The sequence below is a fragment of the Mustelus asterias genome, chromosome 2 (assembly GCF_964213995.1).
Source record: "Mustelus asterias chromosome 2, sMusAst1.hap1.1, whole genome shotgun sequence".
Taxonomy (NCBI): Eukaryota; Metazoa; Chordata; class Chondrichthyes; order Carcharhiniformes; family Triakidae; genus Mustelus; species Mustelus asterias.
Genome location: NC_135802.1, coordinates 64,187,611 through 64,209,500, shown reverse-complemented (window position 1 = coordinate 64,209,500; position 21,890 = coordinate 64,187,611). Strand labels below are relative to the sequence as shown.

Here is a 21,890-nt window from a genome sequence, read left to right as displayed (position 1 = left end):
CTAGACCGTTATGTTATTCAACATAATATATTTTCACAAAACTAAAACAGTGGCCTGGATTCTCAACCAAGAGTGGGGAAAAATTCAGGCTAAAGTAGAAGTTGGGCAGGGGACCCCGAAACCCCAAAAGTAATGAGGAGGACGCCGGCAACAGAGGCAGGCTGGGAGGAAGGTCTGCCTCAGGGCTCCGACATTGTGTCCAATATTTAAAAAAAGAATGAACCATGAAACATCCCTCCAGCCCTCACTCACCTCCTGTCCACTCATTCCTCATGCCACAGTTAAGCCAACTCATGCCACCTTACATCCTGCACCCACTCCTCATAAACTCTCATACTCTCCATGTCAACCAATACTCCTGTGCCCAACCCTCATTGTTCCTTATACCTTCAATGATAACCAATACCCTGGTCTCTCTTCCCCCCACCCTGCATAGCTTCTCATACCTGCCATGCCAACCTATGCTTCTATACTGCCAACTCACCCATTATTCACCATGGGCAGACCTCAGGACCAATGCGGAGTTATGATAAAATAAAACACTATGAAAAAAACGTCCAAATATTTATTGCAGACTTCTCTTTATTGAAAAAATGCACACGCATTCAGAAAATAAAACATTTACTACAATTACATTTCTTTAACTTCATAAAGCCTCAAAAGAACAAACATTTCATTCTTATAGTAATAAGCATTGGACTTCATAGAACCACTTCAAAGTGTCGATAACCACCTGGAGCTGTCATCCAAAATGTGAAACGGCTGGCATCTTACTGTTAGGATGTACCATTGCAAAATCAGTCATGCAGTACAATCCAGTAATGGTAGCCCTCAGGCTTACGCTAACGGACTGAGTGAAATAGCAGGCAATTATTTTGTATAAGCAGTCTGGACATTTTTCTCGAAGAATTAATGGGCAGGACTTTTAAATGCTTTGACAGCTCCTGCAGACAGGTGTTTTTGGCAGGTTTTCTTAACAGTTTGGACAGTTGGTTTTAATAGGTCTGTTGAAAGTTCCAATGAGCTTGGCAGTTAATGAACTCATACACCTTTTGCACACCTTCATGCCTACTTTTAACAATTCCAAAGAACTCCTGACCTCCCTCAAAGATCACCTGACCTCCCCTAAAAGTGTCGCTGGACCATACGTAAAGGAATATCTTACCTGTCCAAAAGGGTACCCTGACAATCCAAATAAATGTGGAAAGGTCACACCTCTTACCAGGTCTACGTTGTACATTTTGGGTTTCATACAAAATCTGAGTGGAGGCAGCTGATAATTTAAATGGCAGATGCCTCCATGAAATGCGCATGTATGAAATGCATAACCTCTCTACTTTTGTAACCATTTCCCCTCACAATAAATGACAACATTCTATCAGCTTTCCTAATTACTTACTGTACCTGCGTACCTGCCATTTGTGATTCATGTACTAAGATACAGATCGCTCTCCTCCTCAGAATGCTCCAATCTCTCATCATTTAGACAATAAGATTTTTAAGTTCTTCCTCCCAAAATGGACAACTTCACAATTACCCACATTACACTACACTTGCCAGATTTTCACCTATTCACTTAAACTATCTATATCCCTTTGTCAATGGCGTCCTTACGTCATCTTCACAGCTTACTTTCCTACTGATCTTTGTCAATTTAGCAACCGTATGTCATATACTCACCTGTACAAAATTCTGCGCTTCAATTATACCCATCCTTATCTCACTCCACTGTTTCTGTACCTCCATCAAATTAACTTCACAATGCAAATATTCACTTTTGAATCCTTACAAAGCCTCCCGATATCTTACTTCTTCAGTTTCTTCATCCAAGCCATTTATATAAATTGTAAAAGGTTGAGTCCCAGCACTTATCCCTGTTGCACAGTACTCATAACATCCTGCTAACCATAAAAGATCCATTTATACCAATCTGTTACCTGTTAGCTCGCCAATCTTCAATCCACACCAATGTTACCCCCTACATCATGAGCTTGTATTTCAACAATATCCTTTGATGTGGTACATTATCAGATGCCTTCTGGAAATCTAAGTACAATTTGTCCACCAATTCCCCTTTACCCACAATATATGTGACTCCTTCAAAGAACTCCAATAAATTGGTTAAACATGATTTCCCTTCACGAAACTATGTTGACACGGCGTGACTGCCTTGAATTTTTCCAAGTGTCCTGCTATGACATCTTTAATAAAGGCTTCTAACATTTACCCTGTGGCAGATGTTAGGCCAACTGGCCTATAGTTTCCTGCTTTCTGCCTCCCTCCCTTTTTAAACAAAGGAGTTACATTTGCTATCTTCCAATCTATTGGAACATTCCCCAAATTGCGGGAATTTTGGAAAATTAAAGCAACGCATCATGAATCTCATTAGTCACTTCTTTCAAGACCTTATGGTGAAGACCGCCTGAAACTGGGGATTTGTCAGTCCGCAGATCCAACAATTCTCTCAATGCCACTTCCCTGGTGATTGTAATTTTCCTGAGTTCTTCACTTCCTTCCATTTCCTGATTTACCACTAATTCTGGGATGTTACTTGTGTCCTCTATAGTGAAGACTAATGCAAAGTACCTGTTTAATTCATCTGTCATAGTCCTGTTTTCCATTATCAATTTTTCAGACACATTTATAGGAACAATGCTTACTTTGCTAACTAGTTTCTTATTTAAATATCTATAGAAACTCTTACTATTAATCTTTAGGTTACGAGCTAGCTTTTTCTCATACTCTTGTTTTTCCCTCCTTATTAATCTATTAGTCATTCTTTAATGCTCTTTATATTCTTCCCAATCTTCTGCCACTCATCATGTACTACCTGCACAAAATTCTGCGCTTCAATTATACCCATCGAGCCCGCACTGACAACAATCTCACCCAGGTACTATCCCCGTAACAGCACTGTCACTAAGGGTCAATAGGGCCAATTCACCTAACCTGCACATCTTTGCATTGTGGGAGGAAACCGGAGAACCCGGAGGAAACCCACGCAGACACAGGAAGAATGTGAATACTCTACACAGACAGTGATCCAAGGCCGGAATTGAACCCGGGCCCCTGGCGCGGTGAGGCAGCAGTGCTAACCACTGTGCCGCCGTACCACCCTCACCTGCACAAAATTTTGTGCTTCAATTATACCCAAAAAACAGTCTCATTCCACTGTTTCTGTACCTGCAGCAAATTAACTTCACAACGCAAATGTTCACTTTTGAATCCTTATGCAGCCTCTCGATATTCTACCTCATCAGCAGCTTTATGTACCAACACACAACCTTCACAGGCATTAGGCAACTCCTGCTCACCTGAGAGTTCACTCTCTAGATCCATTTGCCTTGTCACTCACTTTAAAAAATCTCTCAAAACTTTCATCTTTAAATGCGTCTTTCACCTCCCTCCCTAATTCTCTCCATTTTCCTCTCTCTCTCATGCTTGGCATGTTCTTCTCTGACGAGCTTATGTAAAGCACTTTGAGATCCTTCCTGCATGAGGAGCTCTTCAAACAGACATTCTCATTTCCTTTATCATTATTATCGCAATTCATGTCAAATAACCTGAAATATCCTTCAACTGAAAGGAGCAACTAATTAATTTTTGCTTCAGAACAAGCTTTTGACCACCACGGCTCAATTTCCGTTCCTTTTAGTCCTTTGTTTTCTACTGTTCTTGTTCTCCCTTCTGCAAAGCAGTTTGGGACATTTTTCCACATTAAATACACTATCTAAAAGCAAGTTGCTGCTCATTCCGAACTGAGTTAAAATGGTTCATTATAATACTGAGATCTGACAATATAAATAATCATATTTGTATCAAATACCAGTGATGATTATTTGAAAAGCTCTTACCTCCTCTCTTGTTGAGTTTAGCATAGCCAGGTACGTAGCTGCCTGACATCACAGATGAACTACTAAAGGAATAGTGGGGAAGTGCCGCAGTCAGTGGCTCATCACATTTCTCTGAAAGAAAATCAAGAAAATTATTTGCTTGGCATCATTTTTACAAAGATGAAGGTGTCTTGAGAAAATCTAGTTTTCACCCCAGATTTTCAAAATTATGTCAATAATTGTCATTCATTCAGCTCGGTGCCTCTAACTGTTCACATGTTGCACAACACAACTACACTGTTGCAAACATGACAAAGCGCTTTAAAAAGACAACTGCCTAACTACACGGCAATATGGTCCAAATGGTCAGTAATGGATGATCACAGATGATCAGCAGGCAGCTCATTACTTTATAGAGCATTAATAACAAGACCCAGTGATCAACCGGGCCGTAAATCAGATCAGCCATGATCTTATTGAATGGCGGAGGGACTCGATGGGCAAAGTGGCCTATTCCTGTTCCTAATCCGTATGTTCATATGTAGAAAGATGCTTAAAACTTCTTCTTTAACTCAAAATGGGGATAAACATTTCTCATTACTAATAAAAAGCATTTTAGATTCAGTAAAATGAATTAATTTTCAATTCCAGGGCTAAGTGAGATTTGTTTCATGCATGTTAAAAAATTTTTTTTAAAACTGCAGGTTTGTGAGAGGAAACAAGGAGTGTAATAATTTGGAACACTGTCTTTCAGCCGATACTGAATAATTTAATGTCTCCTTCGTCTCTGATGGATAAAGGAGTCTATTGAGATTGAGCACTGGGATTCTTACAGTTACATACGCTGTAAGATTAGCCTCAACACCAACCATGTTAATAGGGCCTGAACCGTTTGCTCAGCATGCAAGCTTGATGCCAAAATAGAGCACATCAAACACATCCTGTGGGATAATGACTGAATCATTTTGTTCTGTATACTGTGAAAAATCATGAATGGGCCTAAGGCCATCACTTTTGGCCTTGAAAAGTACCTGTCTCAGATTAACTTGGAAGGCCATGGTATCTCAAAACATTAGAGTAACATGTAAAGCTAGCTATTTCACGCTGCTGTTAGGATCCTCTAGGCCTCCGGCAGCCAGTAGCAAGATGGGTGGCATTTGTCACTTGCAGGATGTTGCCATCAAGCCAGAAAGACATCTTGCCTATCAGAGAAATGAGTAATGTGGTGTATGGAATTCAGTCCCAGTGTGAAGCTAAGTATATCAGCCATAAATCCCAAAGACTGGCACATTTGTATCAAACAGCATGTCCAAACCACTATTCACAAAGGGGAAGGTTTAGACTACTAAACGGGCTCATGCTTGCAAAACTCAAAACACAGAGCACTATATTAGATGTGAGTCTACAATTGAACACCATTTGCCTAAAAATTAATGAGTATGATATAATCAACAAAGAGTATGCTCAAAATTACACTAACAACCAGTTTAAGATTGTCAGTCAGGTTCGCAGTATGATGCATTTGCAAGTACTGGAAACTATATATTTTATACACCTGGCTCTGTGCTTTGAAGACAGAAACAACAAGTACACACATTGCGCCTGTTTCAGCTAAACAGAATATGTAATAGCCATTCGCTGGTTTATTCTTCAGGGAAATATCTTGACTTAGCATTGCTACCAGAGACCACCTGCCAACCAATCAACACTCTCTACTCATACAGTATAATGGTGTTGTTTCCCTTGACATTGTTGCTTTTGTAATATAAAGGCAAAATACTGTGGATGCTGGAATCTGAAACAAAAACAGAAATTGCTGGAAAATCTCAGCAGGTCTGACAGCATCCATGGGGAGAGAATAGAGCCAACGTTTTGAGTCTGGATGAACCTTCGTCAGAGCTAAGGGCAAAGAAAATCAGACAAGATTTATACTATGAGGGGTGGGTGGGGCTGTAGTTGGACAAATGGAATACAAATTATGATAAAGAAATCAAATCATAGAATCATAGAAACCCTACAGTGTGGAAGGAGGCCATTCGGCCCATCGAGTCTGCACTGACCACAATCCCACCCAGGCCCTACCCCCACATCTTTACCCGCTAATCCCTCTAACCTACGCATCTCAGGACTCTAAGGGGCAATTTTTAACCTGGCCAATCAACCTAACCCGCACATCTTTGGACTGTGGGAGGAAACCGGAGCACCCGGAGGAAACCCACGCAGACACGAGGAGAATGTGCAAACTCCACACAGACAGTGACCCGAGCCGGGAATCGAACCCGGGACCCTGGAGCTGTGAAGCAGCAGTGCTAACCACTGTGCTACCGTGCCGCCCAAGGTTGAGAAAGGTGCTAAAAATGTCCATTAAGTGATCAGAATGTGTGAATGGCAAAACAAAGGTATCAATTGTTAAAGGACTACCTGAGGAATGTGGCAGTTGCCCTGAAAAGGGAGGTGCGGGGGGGGGGGGGGCAGGGGTGGGGGGGGGGGGGGGGCAGGGGAGGGGGGAGAGACAGTTGGAGACAAGATGGAGAGCAAGAATGAAGAAGTGGAAAAATGGAAGTGAGAATGAAGGGTGATAAAATGGATCAATGAGATGCAAAGAATAAATGAAACAAAATGGGGTGAAGGTGGAGGGAACATTTCACAGAAACATAGAAACTAGAAGTAGGAGTAGGCCATTCGGCCCTTCGAGCCCGTTCCGCCATTCATCTTGATCATGGCTGATCATCAAATTCAACATCCTGATCCCCCTCCCTCCCATATCCCTTGATACCTTCAGCCCCAAGAACTATGTCCAATTTCTTCTTGAAATCAGACAACATTTTGGCCTCAACCACATCCTGTGGTAGTGAATTCCACACATTCACCACCGTCTGGGTGAAGAAATTTCTCCTCACCTCAGTTCTAAAAAACCTCAGTTCTTATCCTCAAACTATGACTCCTCGTTCTGGATTCCCCCACCATTGGGAATATTCTTTCTGAAACTACCCTGTCGAACCCTGTTAGAAATTTATAAGTTTCTATGAGATCTCCTCTCACTCTTCTAAACTCCAGTAAATATAATCCTAAGCGACATATTCTCTCCTCATATGACAGACCTGTCATCCCAGGAATCAGCCAGGTAAACCTTTGCTGTACTCCCTCGATAGCAAGGACATCCTTCCTCAGGTAAGGACACCAAAACTGCAGCACAGTACTCCAGGTGTGGCCTCACCAACATCCTATACAATTGCAGCAAAACATCCCTATCCCTATACTCAAATCCTCGCATTATGAAGGCCAATATGCCACTTGCCTTCTTTACTCCGTGCTGTAACTGCGCGCTTACTTCCAGCGACTGATGCACAAGGATACCAAGGTCTCATTGAGTATCTATCCCTCTCAATTTACACCCATTCAAGTAATAAGCTGTCTTCCTATTATTGCTACCAAAGTGGATAACCTCACATTTATCTACATTATACTGCATCTGCCATGCAGATGCCCACGCACTCAGCCTGTCCAAATCACGCTGAAGCATCTTTGCATCCTCCTTCCAGTTCACCCTCCCCCCCAACTTTGTATCATTTGCAAATTTGGAGATAATCCATTCAGTTCCCTCTTCCAAATCATTAATATATAATGTGAACAGTTGGGGTCCTAGCGCAGATCCCTGCAAAACCCCAGTAGTCACCGATTGCCAAAAGACCCATTTATGCCAACTTTTGCTTCCTTTCTGCTAACCAGCTTTCTATCCATCTCAAGACATTACCTGCAATCCCATGTGCTTTAACTTTACATAGTAGTCTGTTATGTGAGACCTTGGGCCTGATTTTACCATTTTGAGCCATCTCTCCCCCTCTCGCCCCTGCAGGGAAGAGTAATCTGTGGCTGGTAGTGTACCAATGATGGTGTATCCCTTTACAGGCCCAGCTTGGTCCTTCTCCAGTGTCTCCTCTTGGACTTGTACTGATCTTGTAGCCAGTTTTCACGTGGATCCACTGTGGAATCGGCCGGTTCTGCTTCATCTTCTTAGCGAGGAATCGCTTCATCCTAAAGGTTTTGTGGGATGGCATGGCCGCACGTCCACTCCGGCAGGAGGGATTCGTTCTTCCAGTGGGGAGGAGGGATCACCCGCAGAGTGGTGGCGGACCCCTCTGCCCCCTCCCTCCCCACCGATTGGCCGCAGACTGGCAGCGGACCCCCCCGACCAGAGAATGATCTGGGTCCCGCCCCCCCACCCCAGAGGAGGAGCTGGGTCAGAGAGCCGTTGCAGGCTCTGACCCTGCTCTTCGGAAGCTGCAGCGATGACTTCAGACTTTTATTTTGCAGGTCACTTACAGCGCGGATGCGGAATGGGCCAGAAGACAGGAAAGTGGGATTTGGTGGTAGGGTTGGGCGCGCGGTTCATTAAGTCAATTTAAATGCATGCAAATGCATTTAAATCGTCGGGCCACCCGATTCGGGCGTGGGCCAGACCCGCGCCAGGGCCGGACCCGCGCCCGAATCAGGTGTCGGTAAAGCCACAATCTGCTCGGAATCGGGTGCAGATCGCTGTATAGGCCCGACGCCCAACTTTACCGCGATTTCGCACCCAGGTTTTGGTAAAATCGGGCCCCTTGTCGAAAGCCTTTTGAAAGTCTAAATAAACCACATCAACTGGTTCTCCTCAGTCAACTCTACTCGTTACATCCTCAAAAAATTCCAATAGATTCATCAAGCATGATTTCCCTTGTGTACATCCATGCTGACTTTGTCTGATTATACCACTTCCTACCAAATGCCGAATTATGAAATCCTTGATAATAGACTCTAGCAACTTCCCCAGTACCAACATTAGGCTCACTGGTCTACAGTTTCTTGTTTTCTCTCTACCTCCCGTTTTGAATAGTGTCTATTGCTATTGTTGTGATTGTCCTGCTGAGTGCAAAATTAAAAGTTTCGAGAAGCTTTTTTCATCAATACTCAAGTTCTGTACTACCAAACAACTATTTGTAAACCATTCTACATCATTCCAGGTATGCTTGATACTGACACTGGCAAAACAAATTAACAAATGCTCAATTTCCATGCACTACCTTGTTTGGTTGACCGACAAAATGAGAATAAAAGTAAATCTTCCAAAGCAGTGCTTATGATTAGACAGATAATAGGTTAGTTTATAATGACAAGAACATTAGAGCTTACGTGCATTATTTTGTTACGGTAGAGCCATGTTAAGGCAGCTCGCTATCTGCAAACAATCTAAGAACAATTACAGGTTTTGTCCATGCAGAATATTTGCAGATTGATGGACACCTTGAATTTGTACATGCTCAGACACCAGTATTTAGGGAATTGTAGGCACAGATGAATAAGTTACCTTCCATTGGTTGACATAATGATATTTTTGCTGATAATATCAACTAAGATCAAAGGTGAACACCTCTCTACAATGTGCTTTAAACATAATCTATTGGGAGCATTCTTTAGTATGCTAGTATACATTTTGCAATTCCAACACAAAAATCCTTTATGAACCTTTGAATGAGATCAACAATGCTGTATATCAAATTTTAAGTAATTTCACATTATGCAGTTTGAATGTTGAAATAGAAAGGAATATAGATTCTTCCTTCATTGAGGAATTAAGATGAACTAAAAAGCTTTCCTCAACTATTGTCCAATCTTGTATTCAGATATTAAATGAATTTGGAGTTATTGGTAATTAGGAATTGTTAAAAGGAGAAGGATGTCATTCGACTTAAGTTCTTCTAGTACAAGAATTTGCAGAAAATCTGTTAGTATCTATTACTTGATAAAACAAGGGTGAAAGCTCCAAATCTCAAAAGGACACCAATGTGAACAGAGAAGTACCAATCTAACAAGAATGCTCAATTTTTCTCAAAACTTTGGAGACAGAGAAAGATAACTTACAGAACTCTCTCATGAACAATGTACAACATTATAAATGCGCAAAATCAGTCCACAAATTTGGTGAATTAAGGAGATGCACCATTGGTTGCAAATTTCCAGAAATTGCCTGTTGATTTATGCAGCTCCACTGTTTGCTTCACACAAATAGCATCTTGCCCTTAGCTTCCCAGTTGCTTTTAAGAACTTGCACATTAAGTGACCTTAAATTCTTACAAAAAGCTGGACTGCAATTTAACATGTTAGTATCTTATTAACAACATGGTGGTCATGAACATATTTACAACTAACCTCACTGGCTCAGAAAAGAAATAATTAAAACTGTTCATCCAAAAGGAAATAAAAAGTTTGGATAAGTTTTTTTTATTTCGCCGGTTTGCTAGTGTTTTACTTTAAAGTATTCAAGACCAGTTCAGAATGGTGTTCCAATTTCCCCGTTTTAGTGTTTTTTCATTGCTGTATGAAGTAGATTGTTGTTGACAATTTTGAAATGTCACATTATACATGTTCACATTTGGTTTCTTTCCTTACTTTAAAAAAAACTTAATCTTAATCAAATCTTTACCTCCTTCTCTTTGGGTGGAATCTTATCAGGTGCCCAAAGGCAGTTTTGGAGGCTGGATAGGAGTTTTTGCATCAGGTCATAAACGCGGTGTGCCCCTTCATCTTAGTGCCATTTTTGGAGATGGGATTAGTTCAACAGTGGCAGCTCAACAAAATTGTATCTTCTTGATGGTGGAAGTGGCTCCAGCTGAGGCTAAAGCCCCACAGGTGCCTGGAGCTGGCTGGCTAGCCAGCAGACAGCAGGCCAACCGGGCGAGCAAGGTCTGTTTCAAGTCACTCCATGATTTGATCCAGAAGTTCTGCAAGGCTGGGTTCCTCTAATGTTTAATTTAAATGTAATGTTTTTGGAGATTGAGTGAAGTGTTTACTTCATTCTCAAATAACATTGAGGATTGATTCTAAAATCTAACATGACAATAAAGAGTCGATTATTTGAAGGCAACAGCTGGTAGGGACAGTTAGCACAGATGGTATGAAAATCTAAATTTTAGGAAGGCTCAATAATTCAATGGAATGTCATAAAACCTTGAGTGAAATGCTTTAATTCTACATGATTCACTTTGAAATCGATTCAGGTAAGGTGACAAAACCAATACTTAAAACAGCTCCACAAAATCTTTGTTGTGTGTAATAAGCCATATTTATGATATATTAAAGTGATTGTAAAGGCTCATAAATTGATGTGCAGCAAGTACAATATATAGTCTGGAGTAATAAAATCAGACTTTACTGAGTTTTCTTATGAATTTTGTTCAAATCAATATAATACACACATTCTCATATAGGATAATAGCAGCCCAGCAGACTGACATAAACCCAACTGGTAATCAGTTGTGCAAAAAAACACGTTGATTAAGCAGTGGAATTAAATATCAGCTAAACTAAGTATGTGATTAAGTAGCCAAAAATGGAAGGAAGACAGATTAAACTGTTTAACAGCACTTTATTGGTTGAAATAAGCTTTGTTGTTTTTGATGGCAAGAAATTATTCGCACATTCTACAATGCTAATATAAATCTCAGTGTCAATGCAGTGGGACAACATAATCTGAGATGCCCATCAAGGACTTCTGAAAACATTTTAAACCAGTGAGCCCCCTTCCTGCTGACTGTGCCAGTAAGATTTCTTCATTCACTGAAAAGGCCCCCCTTCAGTTCTTACCTTGGCTCGGTGCTTCCAAGGCAATCAGCAGTTCATCTATTCATAGTTGAACATTCTGACCACTTGAAAACCTCACCTTCAATTTCACACCCTCACCTTTACCACCTGCATCCTTATCCACTTCAAGAACAGAACTCACAAACCCTATTATAACAGTCTGAAACTATTGAATAGTCCACAAAATTCCCCAAGTAAACAAATAGACTTCTCAAAGCAACCGTATAAACTTGTAAAACAATTAGACAGTGAAAATGTAGCCAAGAGCCCATGAAACTCTGAGCATATAAACAGACTTCAGAACTGCTATCTCAACTGGCATCTAGACTGAATACTTGAAAGCAATGAGAAAATAAAAATGTTTGTGCTTTGCTATCGTACCAGGCTACCCTTTCAATCGTGTGAAATGTACTCTACCTTTTTATCCATTGTTTGAAAGTTTTTAACACATCTGAAGACTTTTCTGCATCTATAATATTGACCTATTAGTTGACAGCTTGCCAGCTGGCTGAAATAGCAATTTGGGAAACACATTTTTCAGGGGTCATAGAATCATAGAATCATAGATTTTTACAGTGCAGAAGGAGGCCATTTGGCCCATTAAGTCTGCACTGACCACAATCCCGCCCAGGCCCTATTCCCGTAATCGCATACATTTACCCTAGCTCGTCTCCCTGACACTAAGGGACAATTTATCGTGGCCAATCCACCTAACTCGCACATATTTGGACTGTGGGAGGAAACCCCCGCAGACATGGGAAATTGTGCAAACTCCACACAGACAGTGACCCAAGCCGGGAATCGAACCCGAGTCCCAGGCGCTGTGAGGCAACAGTGCTAACCACTGTGCCACCGTGCTGTCCATCATTATATCTTCCATCACAACACTGTCATAACATACTGAACGCAGATACAGCTCAGGCTACAGCATTTAATGATGAACTTAAAGGAGGTAGAACCATTTCACTTACATTTTAAAATCTTCCCACCTCCAATCATGATTCATGCCTTTACACACACAAAGCTGTACAAAATTGGAATAGGCTCAATGGTCAAAGGAAAGGGACCTTGGAACAATACACTATAACAAGCATATTTGCAGTCTCCTTGTCCTCGCTGTGTAGTGCATAATGTACAATTGACCAGCCATGTGCAGAAAGTCTATAACAGCTTGGTATAAAATCCAATAACTGGTGAAGACCAGCTGCCACCATGAAAATTAAAAAACTTACCTGGGGGCAGGCTCTCAATCAACTCACTACACTGTCAATTGCATCTTTCATAGGAGTGGAATGGGATGTGGAGGAGTTCTGGGTCCTGCTCCCTGCATTGAGGTGTTGAGGTCATCGTATCTTTTCCCTCTTAGCCAGTGTTTCTTAACAGCTTCCTTCACATTTGTTTCCACTTTAGGCTGCAGCAAGATTTTGGTGACAGGGATCATGTTCCTGGTGTGCTGGTGAGAGCGGACCTTCCCTTGGCAGGTTGCACAGATCAAGCAATTCAGCATAAATGTCTGAGTTATCATGGAGGCATTTTTCAATGAGGTGCTTTACTGAATACATTGCACACTCCACCAAGCCATTCAATTATGGATAAAGGGGGTTGCTTGTGACATTTTCCAAGTCACATGTGTGCACAAAGTCCTTGAACTCTTTGTTCACAAACTGTCTGGCATTGTCGATCATTAGCTGCCAAGGAATCTCTTCAGCTCCTGGATTACTGTGTCAAGTAAGTAATCAACTACACACCACACTGACAATGAATCAACAAGGATCAGATACTGTCTCCCATTCCAGCCAAATTCATCTGCTGCAGTGAGGACCACAAAAAACTGGAATCTCTTGAACATGCAATAGATCTTTAGTTTAGTGAGGTTTGAGCACCTTGCATGTGCAGACCTGGACACCTCCCTCTCTGTGTTGCCATACAATGATGGCCAGACCATAGTTTTTTTGCCTTTTGTTCTGCCACTTCAAGTCCCTGGGCCCTTGGTGGAGCTGTTGGGTGTAGTATTTCTACAGAGAGAGGAATTATGAACAGCTGGTTATGTGGCATTAGTCCATATTGCATTGTTCACTCTTCTCTCATGGCGTAAAAAATGTAGAGCTCATGGGGAAGCTCTTTTGCCGCTGCATCCATCCATTCATGATAATGGCATGGCACCGCTTGTTATGTGTCGTTCATTTGCAGGGCAGCTTTGAGTTCATCAGTTACCTGAGACAACAGCACTTGGATTTTCATAATGTTGATGTCCTCCTCATGTTCAGCAGCAGGTAAGTGAGCCCAGGAAGGAGTAACTGCTAGGTAGAGCTCCTTATCACATTTGTAGATCACACTGAGGTTGTATCATTGGTGCTTGAGCTTCATTCACTGTAAACACGGTGGTGCAGTATGAAGTGGTTTTTTAAAGGACGGTGATGAACGGCTGATGATCAGTTTCAACTGTGGCAGGGTGGTCATAAATGAAATAATGAAATTTCTGACAGGCAAAGACGAGGAGTTCTTTCTCAATCTGGACATACTGGGTTTCAGTGTTAGTAAGGGCCCTTAATACAAAATTGCCTGCCATTGTGGATGCACATTGCTCCAAGACCAGGCTGAGACACATTGACTGACAACACTAGAGATGTTCAGACAAAGTATTGTAGCTCTGGAGGGGCTGAAAACAGATCCCAGAATTGGATTAACACACTGTTATTGTGCTCCTGGTGGAGACGTTGGTGCAATCACTGCACCGTAGTAAGGAACGAACTTCAGTAGGTAATTTATCATGCCAAGAAAACGCTGCAGGGCACATTTTGTTATCAGCACCTGCTGTATGGTCTGGATCTGGCTTCACAACATTGGCAATCAGTAGGTGACCCATGTAGGGGACATCGCTGACTCTGAATTTATATTTGGCAGGGTTGAACTTCAAGTGTATGGTTCTGATTCTGCCGAGGACCAAACACAGATGTTCATCATGCTCCTCCACTGTGCTTTCTCAAATTAGGATGTCATCAACAATGATTTCACCAAGTTTTCCTGAGAAGAGCTGCTCCATGGACCTTTGGAAGACCTCACTACCAGTGGAGATACCAGAGGGCATATGCAGAAATCTATATCTGCCTACTGGAGACATAAATGTCATAAGCTTCAAGGATTCTTCAAAGATCAAGTGGGATTTGCCAAGATGTTCAAGACCTTGGCATTGGGTATGTCTACTATGATTTTTTTCAACTGTCTTCATTGGATGGTGAGGTCTCAGAAGTGCTTTGTTAAGGTGAGCTGGGTCGATACAGTTTCTGACTGTGTCATCTTTCTTCGCTGCAGCTACCATCGTGGAGACTCATTCCGTGGCCTCATCTATGGAGCGATAACACCTAGTCTTGTCATACTGTCCAGTTTGTCGATCACTTTATGCCATCTCATCCAACTCCTGACACACAGGGTACGATCTTCTGGCTCCCACGCCGGTGGGGTTTTCTGCGCACCCCCGCTGTGTGTTTCCCGGCAGCTTGGGGTGGAATCAATGGGAAATTCTACTGATAGCGGCCAGACCAGAAGATCCTGCCACTAGCACACCACCTCCTGCCGCCGAGAAAAACACTGCAGGGAGACCAGAGAATCTCAGCGCATGTATTACTGTGCTTTCACACACCTATTCCCTCTCCTGTCAGTCTTTCTCGACTGTCAGACAAAAATACAGGCAAACGATCAAAGAATTCCAACAGGCATTTCATCACGATTTCCAATCTAAAGAATATTTTTATACATTTGGGTTGCAGTTGGAGATCAAGACTCACAGGCCACAGAAAGTAGCAAGGGAAAGCATAATGGTCACACATGAGCAAAGTGATCAATTTTATTTCTTTCTGGGAAACATCTTTGTCCCTCACCTGATGTATGCAGAATGACTCATAGCAAGATCGGGAAATGTTAGCGTGCAGCAGTAGCAGACTGTTTTCCATCCAGAAGCTTTGGTCATTCATAAGATCTGAAAGTGTGCAAGGAGGCCATTCATCCCATTATTTCTGTGCTGGTTCATTAGAAGAGTTCATCAATTTGTCCCACGCACCCACTCTTTCCCCATAACTCAGCATTTATTTCCATCTATATGATTGCTATCTGTCTGTAAGAACAAGAGGAGAATTTGTTGCCAAAAGCACTTAATGACAGCAGGATTCTCTTGGTCTTGGACTTTATTCATAGTCAGAGAAGGTTTTGCTTTATGAGTTCTGCCTGCAGTTATGTGATAGCTGACACAACCCAGTTAATGCTTTGAGACAGAATTGCAACTCTCTTGAGCATTGCTGAATTGAGATACGAGGGCTCACACTTACAGCTTGGAGGATCTAGTGCCTTATCCAAGAGGCATCGCAATAATCGGCTTCGTTATCTTCCTCCTCATAACAGAGGGACAGAGCATAGCTTGAGGGAAACCAAGTTCTTTACTGAAGCCTAAGAGTCATCAATAACCCCCAAACCAAACCGTTTACCTGTAGCTCTCATCCAGGGGTATATTGCAACTGCCTGTTGAAGCTCCAGATTCACTCTGACCTGAAGGAACTTCTGTGGCAATAGCTCGTCCGTGCCCTTTTCAGCAAGTAGGTCATAGTGGCAGAAAATAAATACCTAGCATTTTATTGGGACGAGGGTTGACAGTCAACCTTCTTACCTTGTTTGTCATTACTGTTTGCCCTCAGGGGAGCAGAATGAGGGTGAAATGCAGGTGGAGTGTTCAGGCCTGTGATGTAGTGTTTTCTACATGTAAATTATTCGGCAGCAAATTTACTGGCTTAAGGAATATAGGATGAGGACAGTTTCAAGCTCACTCATTCCATTCATCAACACTCACCTACCCAGCGTGTAGAATAGCCACTATAGCACTGCCAAAAATACATATTTCAGCTTCACTTCACTCTCAGGAGAAGCAAGAAGCATACTGGATACAGGATGAAGGGCAAATTCACATTTTCCCTACAAAATTTATCATTAATTATATTCACTGCTGTATCTCGATATGCCTTGTTAGTCTTGTTATACCTATGAATTTATTCTTATTATCCTTCAATTTATTTCTGAAACTTTAAAGTCTTTTGCTATGAATAAAAAAAGTAGATGCAATTCTAATCCAAAAGGGTGGCTAATGTGGAAAATGAAATAATGCACGCAGAGAATTATGTTACTGAGGTTGGGAATGAGCAAATGAATTTTACTCTGCAATTGGCTGCAAGGCATCCAAATTGACAGCGTTTGACATTGGAAGGTACAAGTGGAACAAAAAGATGTCATACACCGGGGAATGAAATACTTCAACTTTGGTGAGCATGAAACACAAGCAAAAACAAACGACAATAGTCTAATCTAATTTCCAGAGACACACATTGTCGCTTTGTTTCCAGCGAGGCTTTTATAATTTAAACAGCTTGAAGCTGATTTTTTTTTGATATTTTTTTCACAAGAGCAATATGTTTAAGAGGAAATATTCAAGTGCCTCAAGCAATTTTGCCTTCAGACTTCTGGTTGAACCATGCCTAAGGTTGTTTGTTGGAAAATAAAAGTTTTTTTTTCCCCTGCCTGGATATTTGATAGTCAAGCAGCTGCAGAGAGCAGATGCATTAAAGGTCTGGTGGCCCATCTTTAGTCCCAGCGGACATAGTTCACAGCTCATGTCTTTGCCTTTATTCTGGCAAGACACTAGAGAGCTTTTTTTAAAAATTCAGACTTTCAGCATCAAATACCAAAAAATAGAAAGCATTCTCTGTTGCTCAGAAGGAGAAGTCAAAGCAATAGTTCACCTCTATATAAATGTCCTCATGTCAAAATGTGGCTACCTGTTTAGAGAAAATAATGTCCTGCCATGTTATGCATCTGAATAAACCTTCATAATTAACACTTAGATTATGGTTCACATGCTAACATTTGTGTCTCTAAGTCAACAGGTTAGTTGTTCACATCCAACTGATGAGGCATGAGTACAAAAATCTGGATTGACACTAGTGCAGGACTGAGGGAGTGCTTCACTACTGCCTTTCGGATGTGACATTAAATTGAGGTCAGGCTTGCACTCTCAGGCATATATGAAATATCCCATGGGACTATTTGTAAAGAAGGTGAGGAAGTGGCAGTGAATAATTTGTTCCTTGGGAGAGCCAGCACAGACATGACGGACCCAAAGGCCTCCTTCTGCGCTGTAACCATTCTGTCATCTTGTGATGAAAAAGGTTATACTTGTTTGGCTTTTCCTGAAAATATTTACAGTCTGTAAATCTTTCCAGAGATTATTGCTTACACAAATTGTTCTGGATGTGTATTATATTTTACGTATCATTAAATGTTCAGTATTACAGGAAGATAAAGTGTGAACCATACAGATTGATATCACAGCTTATTCTCAGCTGTGTTATATGATCTGCCTCTGTGACTATCTTTTGAACATTTTTGCCCCGGTTGCAGACAGTTCCAGTGATATTTGTCTCTTTACAAGCCCTCTTTTCCTACCTGGTTCATTATGATTCATTCATGTTTGTAGTTGTCTGCAAATATTATCTCTCAGGTCAACAACAGCAAGCAATATAGACAGAATGGCACTGCTGCCTGCAAAGAAATACACACTACCAAATAAAGGGGATTCCAGTTACATCACTAACAGCTGCTTTCACTTCAACTTCCAATGTAATTATCAAAGTCATGCTGGTGGAGGCAGAAAAGGCCAGATACTTGATTGAATGAGCTGAGCAACAAAAGTTGCTCCATCCATCCCAGGCAGGCAACACATGTTTCTACTGTCAAACATCTTCACTCACCTTCCTCAGCATTGTGGAAGGTAGTACCTCTGAATGAAATAGTCAGAAAGACCAATGATAAAAGTACAATCTTTTCAAATAGTTCTCACTGCTACATAACCCAACATAATCGAACCATGGCCGTTTAATCTCGTTTGGTGATGGTCTGTCAAGCAGAATCTTCAAATGAATTTCTGTTGATGCCACATCAAAAAAGCTCCCAAATCCTTTCTCATTGGCAGCACCATTTCACAGATTCAATTTTAGACACAAAATACACACTGTGACTAAGCATTTCTTTGACATTCCTAAATTTAAAATAATTTATTTACGCCCAATTCTTTTTTTTAAGAAGATGCTATAGAAAGCCAAGTTGCCAAAGCTTATAATTCTTCTCAAACATTGATGTCTTTGGTGTATGTTGAAAGGTCTCTTTGATGAAGAATGTGCAAGTAACAAGACACCTAAGATGACCTAAGTTAAGGCTCAAAATGTTTCAAAGAGAGTCTTGAAAATCATTAACGTCGATATTGAACTGGCAAGATGTGGCTAACGTTACAGCATAGGAGAAAGCTGAACATCATCAAGCAATCAGAGGCAGGAAACAGACAAAGAAATCAAAAAAAGCAAGTAGGAGTATGCAACAGGTGACAAAAATCTCTTAAGTCTTGTCTGTACCACGACCTGTGGCAAGAACTTTTGATTTAGAATTCTTCAGCCACTTGTGTTGTTACAGCATAGAAAAATAATAAACTACTTTGGCACTTACAGCATCATTTTTTGAGATATAGATTTGCCATTTCCACTTCCTGTACATGTTCATACATCTACCAAATGAGCAAAATGTTGCATTATCAGTTCCCAGAGATATCCAATTTAAAATACAGTGACATGGAAACCACTGACTCAATCTAACTGGAATGGAGATAATAAGTTGAATCTCACCTTGCTTCATAAATTATATTGCATCATCCCATGCAGGACGATTTAATTGTTTAGCAAAATGATTATAGAAACTTTGCCATTAAGTGCTGCTGTGTCCTGCATCATTATGCTTGGTCTTTAAAGAAAGGTCAAAACCAACATGAACAAGCATTGCGGGTGTACCTACACCACATGGACTGCAGCGGTTCAGGAAGGCGGCTCCCCGCCACTTTCTCAAGGGCAATTAAGGATAGGCAACAAATGCTGACCTAGCCATGAACACACACACATCCCATGAAAGAATAAACATAAAAAACGCCAGTAAGACTTTTCTCCAATGTTTTCTAAAGTAAAGACTTTGGCATTAATATGGCACCTTTTAACTCTTTAAGCCATCCTAAAGCCAATAAAGAACTTGTGAAAGTGGAGTCACTGTTATCATGCAAGGGAAACGGTAGTCAATTTAACAGCAATATGATAATGGCCTGATATTGGACCAGAAATTGCTTCAATCTCATAGCAAATCACATGAATTGTTTCTTCACCTCGCTGTCCACATCACATTATCTGCACTGGAATGTAATAATGATAACACCGCAGCAACATCAATGTTGCATCTGGGACTAAATGAATGTCATGTGCATTCATTATCCTTGATTATTGAAAGAAAGGATTGGCGAACAGAGACTGAAAGGAAACAAAAAAAATTAAAAGAAAATGTCTATTGTAACTCAGGGAATTTTTGTATTGATCCTTGAGAAAGAATGAATGAGTAGCAGGGTGGATGTGCAAAATGCATAAATACCTGTGATACTTGAAGTACAGATCCAGCACTCCAATCCATTATAGTCAGGGACATAGAAATTCCTAGCTGACAAAAGACCAAAGGCAGAATCTTGTTGAATAGCTGTGTGTCTCACAAGCCAGCTGGAGAACCAGCAAAAGAGTCACATTGCATTTCTTTGGGAAGGTCTGCCGAACCACATGCCAATCAGGCAGTGGTGAGGCCAGCAACAAGCTTTCCCTAGGAATAAGTTGTAGAATCCCACAGTGCATTCAAGAAGTCAGGCGCAGATCTCTCACCTACGAGCCAATCAGGGGATGCCAGCTCTTGTGCTCGGCAGCGGAACTGGGAAGGTGGGGAAGCCTTGGTTGCTATTGGAAAGACAGACATCCGAGTCGCAAGAGTGTGGAGCAACACAGGACATATGTAAGTAACATAGGGGGCATGGAGTGAGGGGTACAGGGGGGTTGGCAGTAAGGGCTCTCAGTGGACAACCTCATCCTTCTCAATGTCTAGTCCCTTGATTAGGCACTAAGTGGGAAGGAGGTAGGTAACAAGCGAGCCGCATTTGCTGAATGCACACTGCATGGCAACAGACCAACCTATCGCTGGCTTAATGTCTGTGGTGGAAGGATTATGCTCTTAAAGTTATAATTAATTAACCACTTAAGGCTCTCAATTGGTGCCGGGAAGGGTAGGTCTATCATGGGCCTACCATAACAAACCTGGTGGAGGAAGGAAAGCAGCAGGATTCAGGCACATCAGGATCAAAATTGGCACAAAGCTGATTTAAATGTTAATTTCCTACTTGACGTTAACACATCAGGCACGGCCATTTCAGGCCTCCTGGACGGTCCGCCCTTGTCGGTGGGGGGGTCTCGCATGATGAGAATCACTCATGGTTCTCAGCAATCGGGACCAGACACGATAGCCACATCAGGGAGATCAGAGGCAATTGAAGCCCCGGCTGGTTGGAGGCATAGCTGGGCAGCGCCCACTGGGCAGCCTGGAACTGCCTATCATGCAACATAACAGTGCTGGGCAGTGCCAAGGGGGTGGGGCTATAAGGGGAGGAAACAAGGGGATGAGCTCTGCATGGGGTGGGGTGATCAGCAAAGGGGGGGGGGGCATGCAGAGGAGGTGATCAACAAAGGGGGATGATCAGTAAAGGGTTGGAGCGTGGGGGTTGATTGGCAAAGGGGGGTCATGCAGAGGGGTGATCAACAAACGGGGAAATCAGCAAAGGAGGGGCTGCAGAGGGCGTGGGCCATGGGGGTGGGCCCCAGATGGGGTCGCAATGGGGGAATCATCAGGAGGGTCCAAATGCCCTGATGCTGATGACCTATAATGTCATAGGTGTGGCGGTGGAGGGGAGGTGGGGGGTTGAGGAGGGGGGGTGGGAGTGGGGGGGGTGATGTCCGTGGGAAGGGTGAGGAGGTTTTGGCAGGAGCGGAGCTACCTGAGCAGTCAGCAGCCAGCGACACCGTCAAACTTATGCTCCGCCCCCCATGAATCTCCCAACTGTCCAAACAATTGACAGAGCATGGGAAGATTGCACAGGGTAGCTCGCTGAAACGCTCCTGTTTTCAGACTTTTTTGACACTTACCGATTGCGCCCTTAAAATGTTTTTTGGGAAAATTTAGTTTAATTTTGTCTTGGGTGTCTGTTTTGAATACATATCATGGAACAGAATACAATCTTTACCTTTTTATTTATGTACTGTCACAAGTAGGCTGATATTAACACTGCAATGAAGTTACTGTGAAAATCCCCGGGTTGCACATTCGGGTGCCTGTTCGGGTACACTGTGGGAGAATGTAGCTTGGCTTATGAACCTAGCCAGCACGTCTTTCAGACTGTGGGAGGAAACCAGGGCACCCAGAGAAAACCCATGCAGACACACAATGATACATTTAGTTATTCAGTGTAGGACGCAGTTCAAGTTATGTTTGCTATGGATATTT

The 21,890-nt window shown here is 42.1% G+C and overlaps 1 protein-coding gene across 1 annotated transcript in view; it reads right to left on the bottom strand.

The window, feature by feature from the left end:
- The window catches only part of LOC144508500 (contactin-associated protein-like 2), a 1,535,312-nt gene that overhangs the window by 1,240,628 nt on the left and 272,794 nt on the right, over positions 1-21,890 (bottom strand). The window contains exon 3 of the mRNA XM_078236477.1: positions 3,855-3,965. Within this exon, the coding sequence (XP_078092603.1) occupies positions 3,855-3,903 (49 nt within the window). The 5' untranslated portion in view covers positions 3,904-3,965. The remainder of the gene's footprint in view (positions 1-3,854; positions 3,966-21,890) is intronic.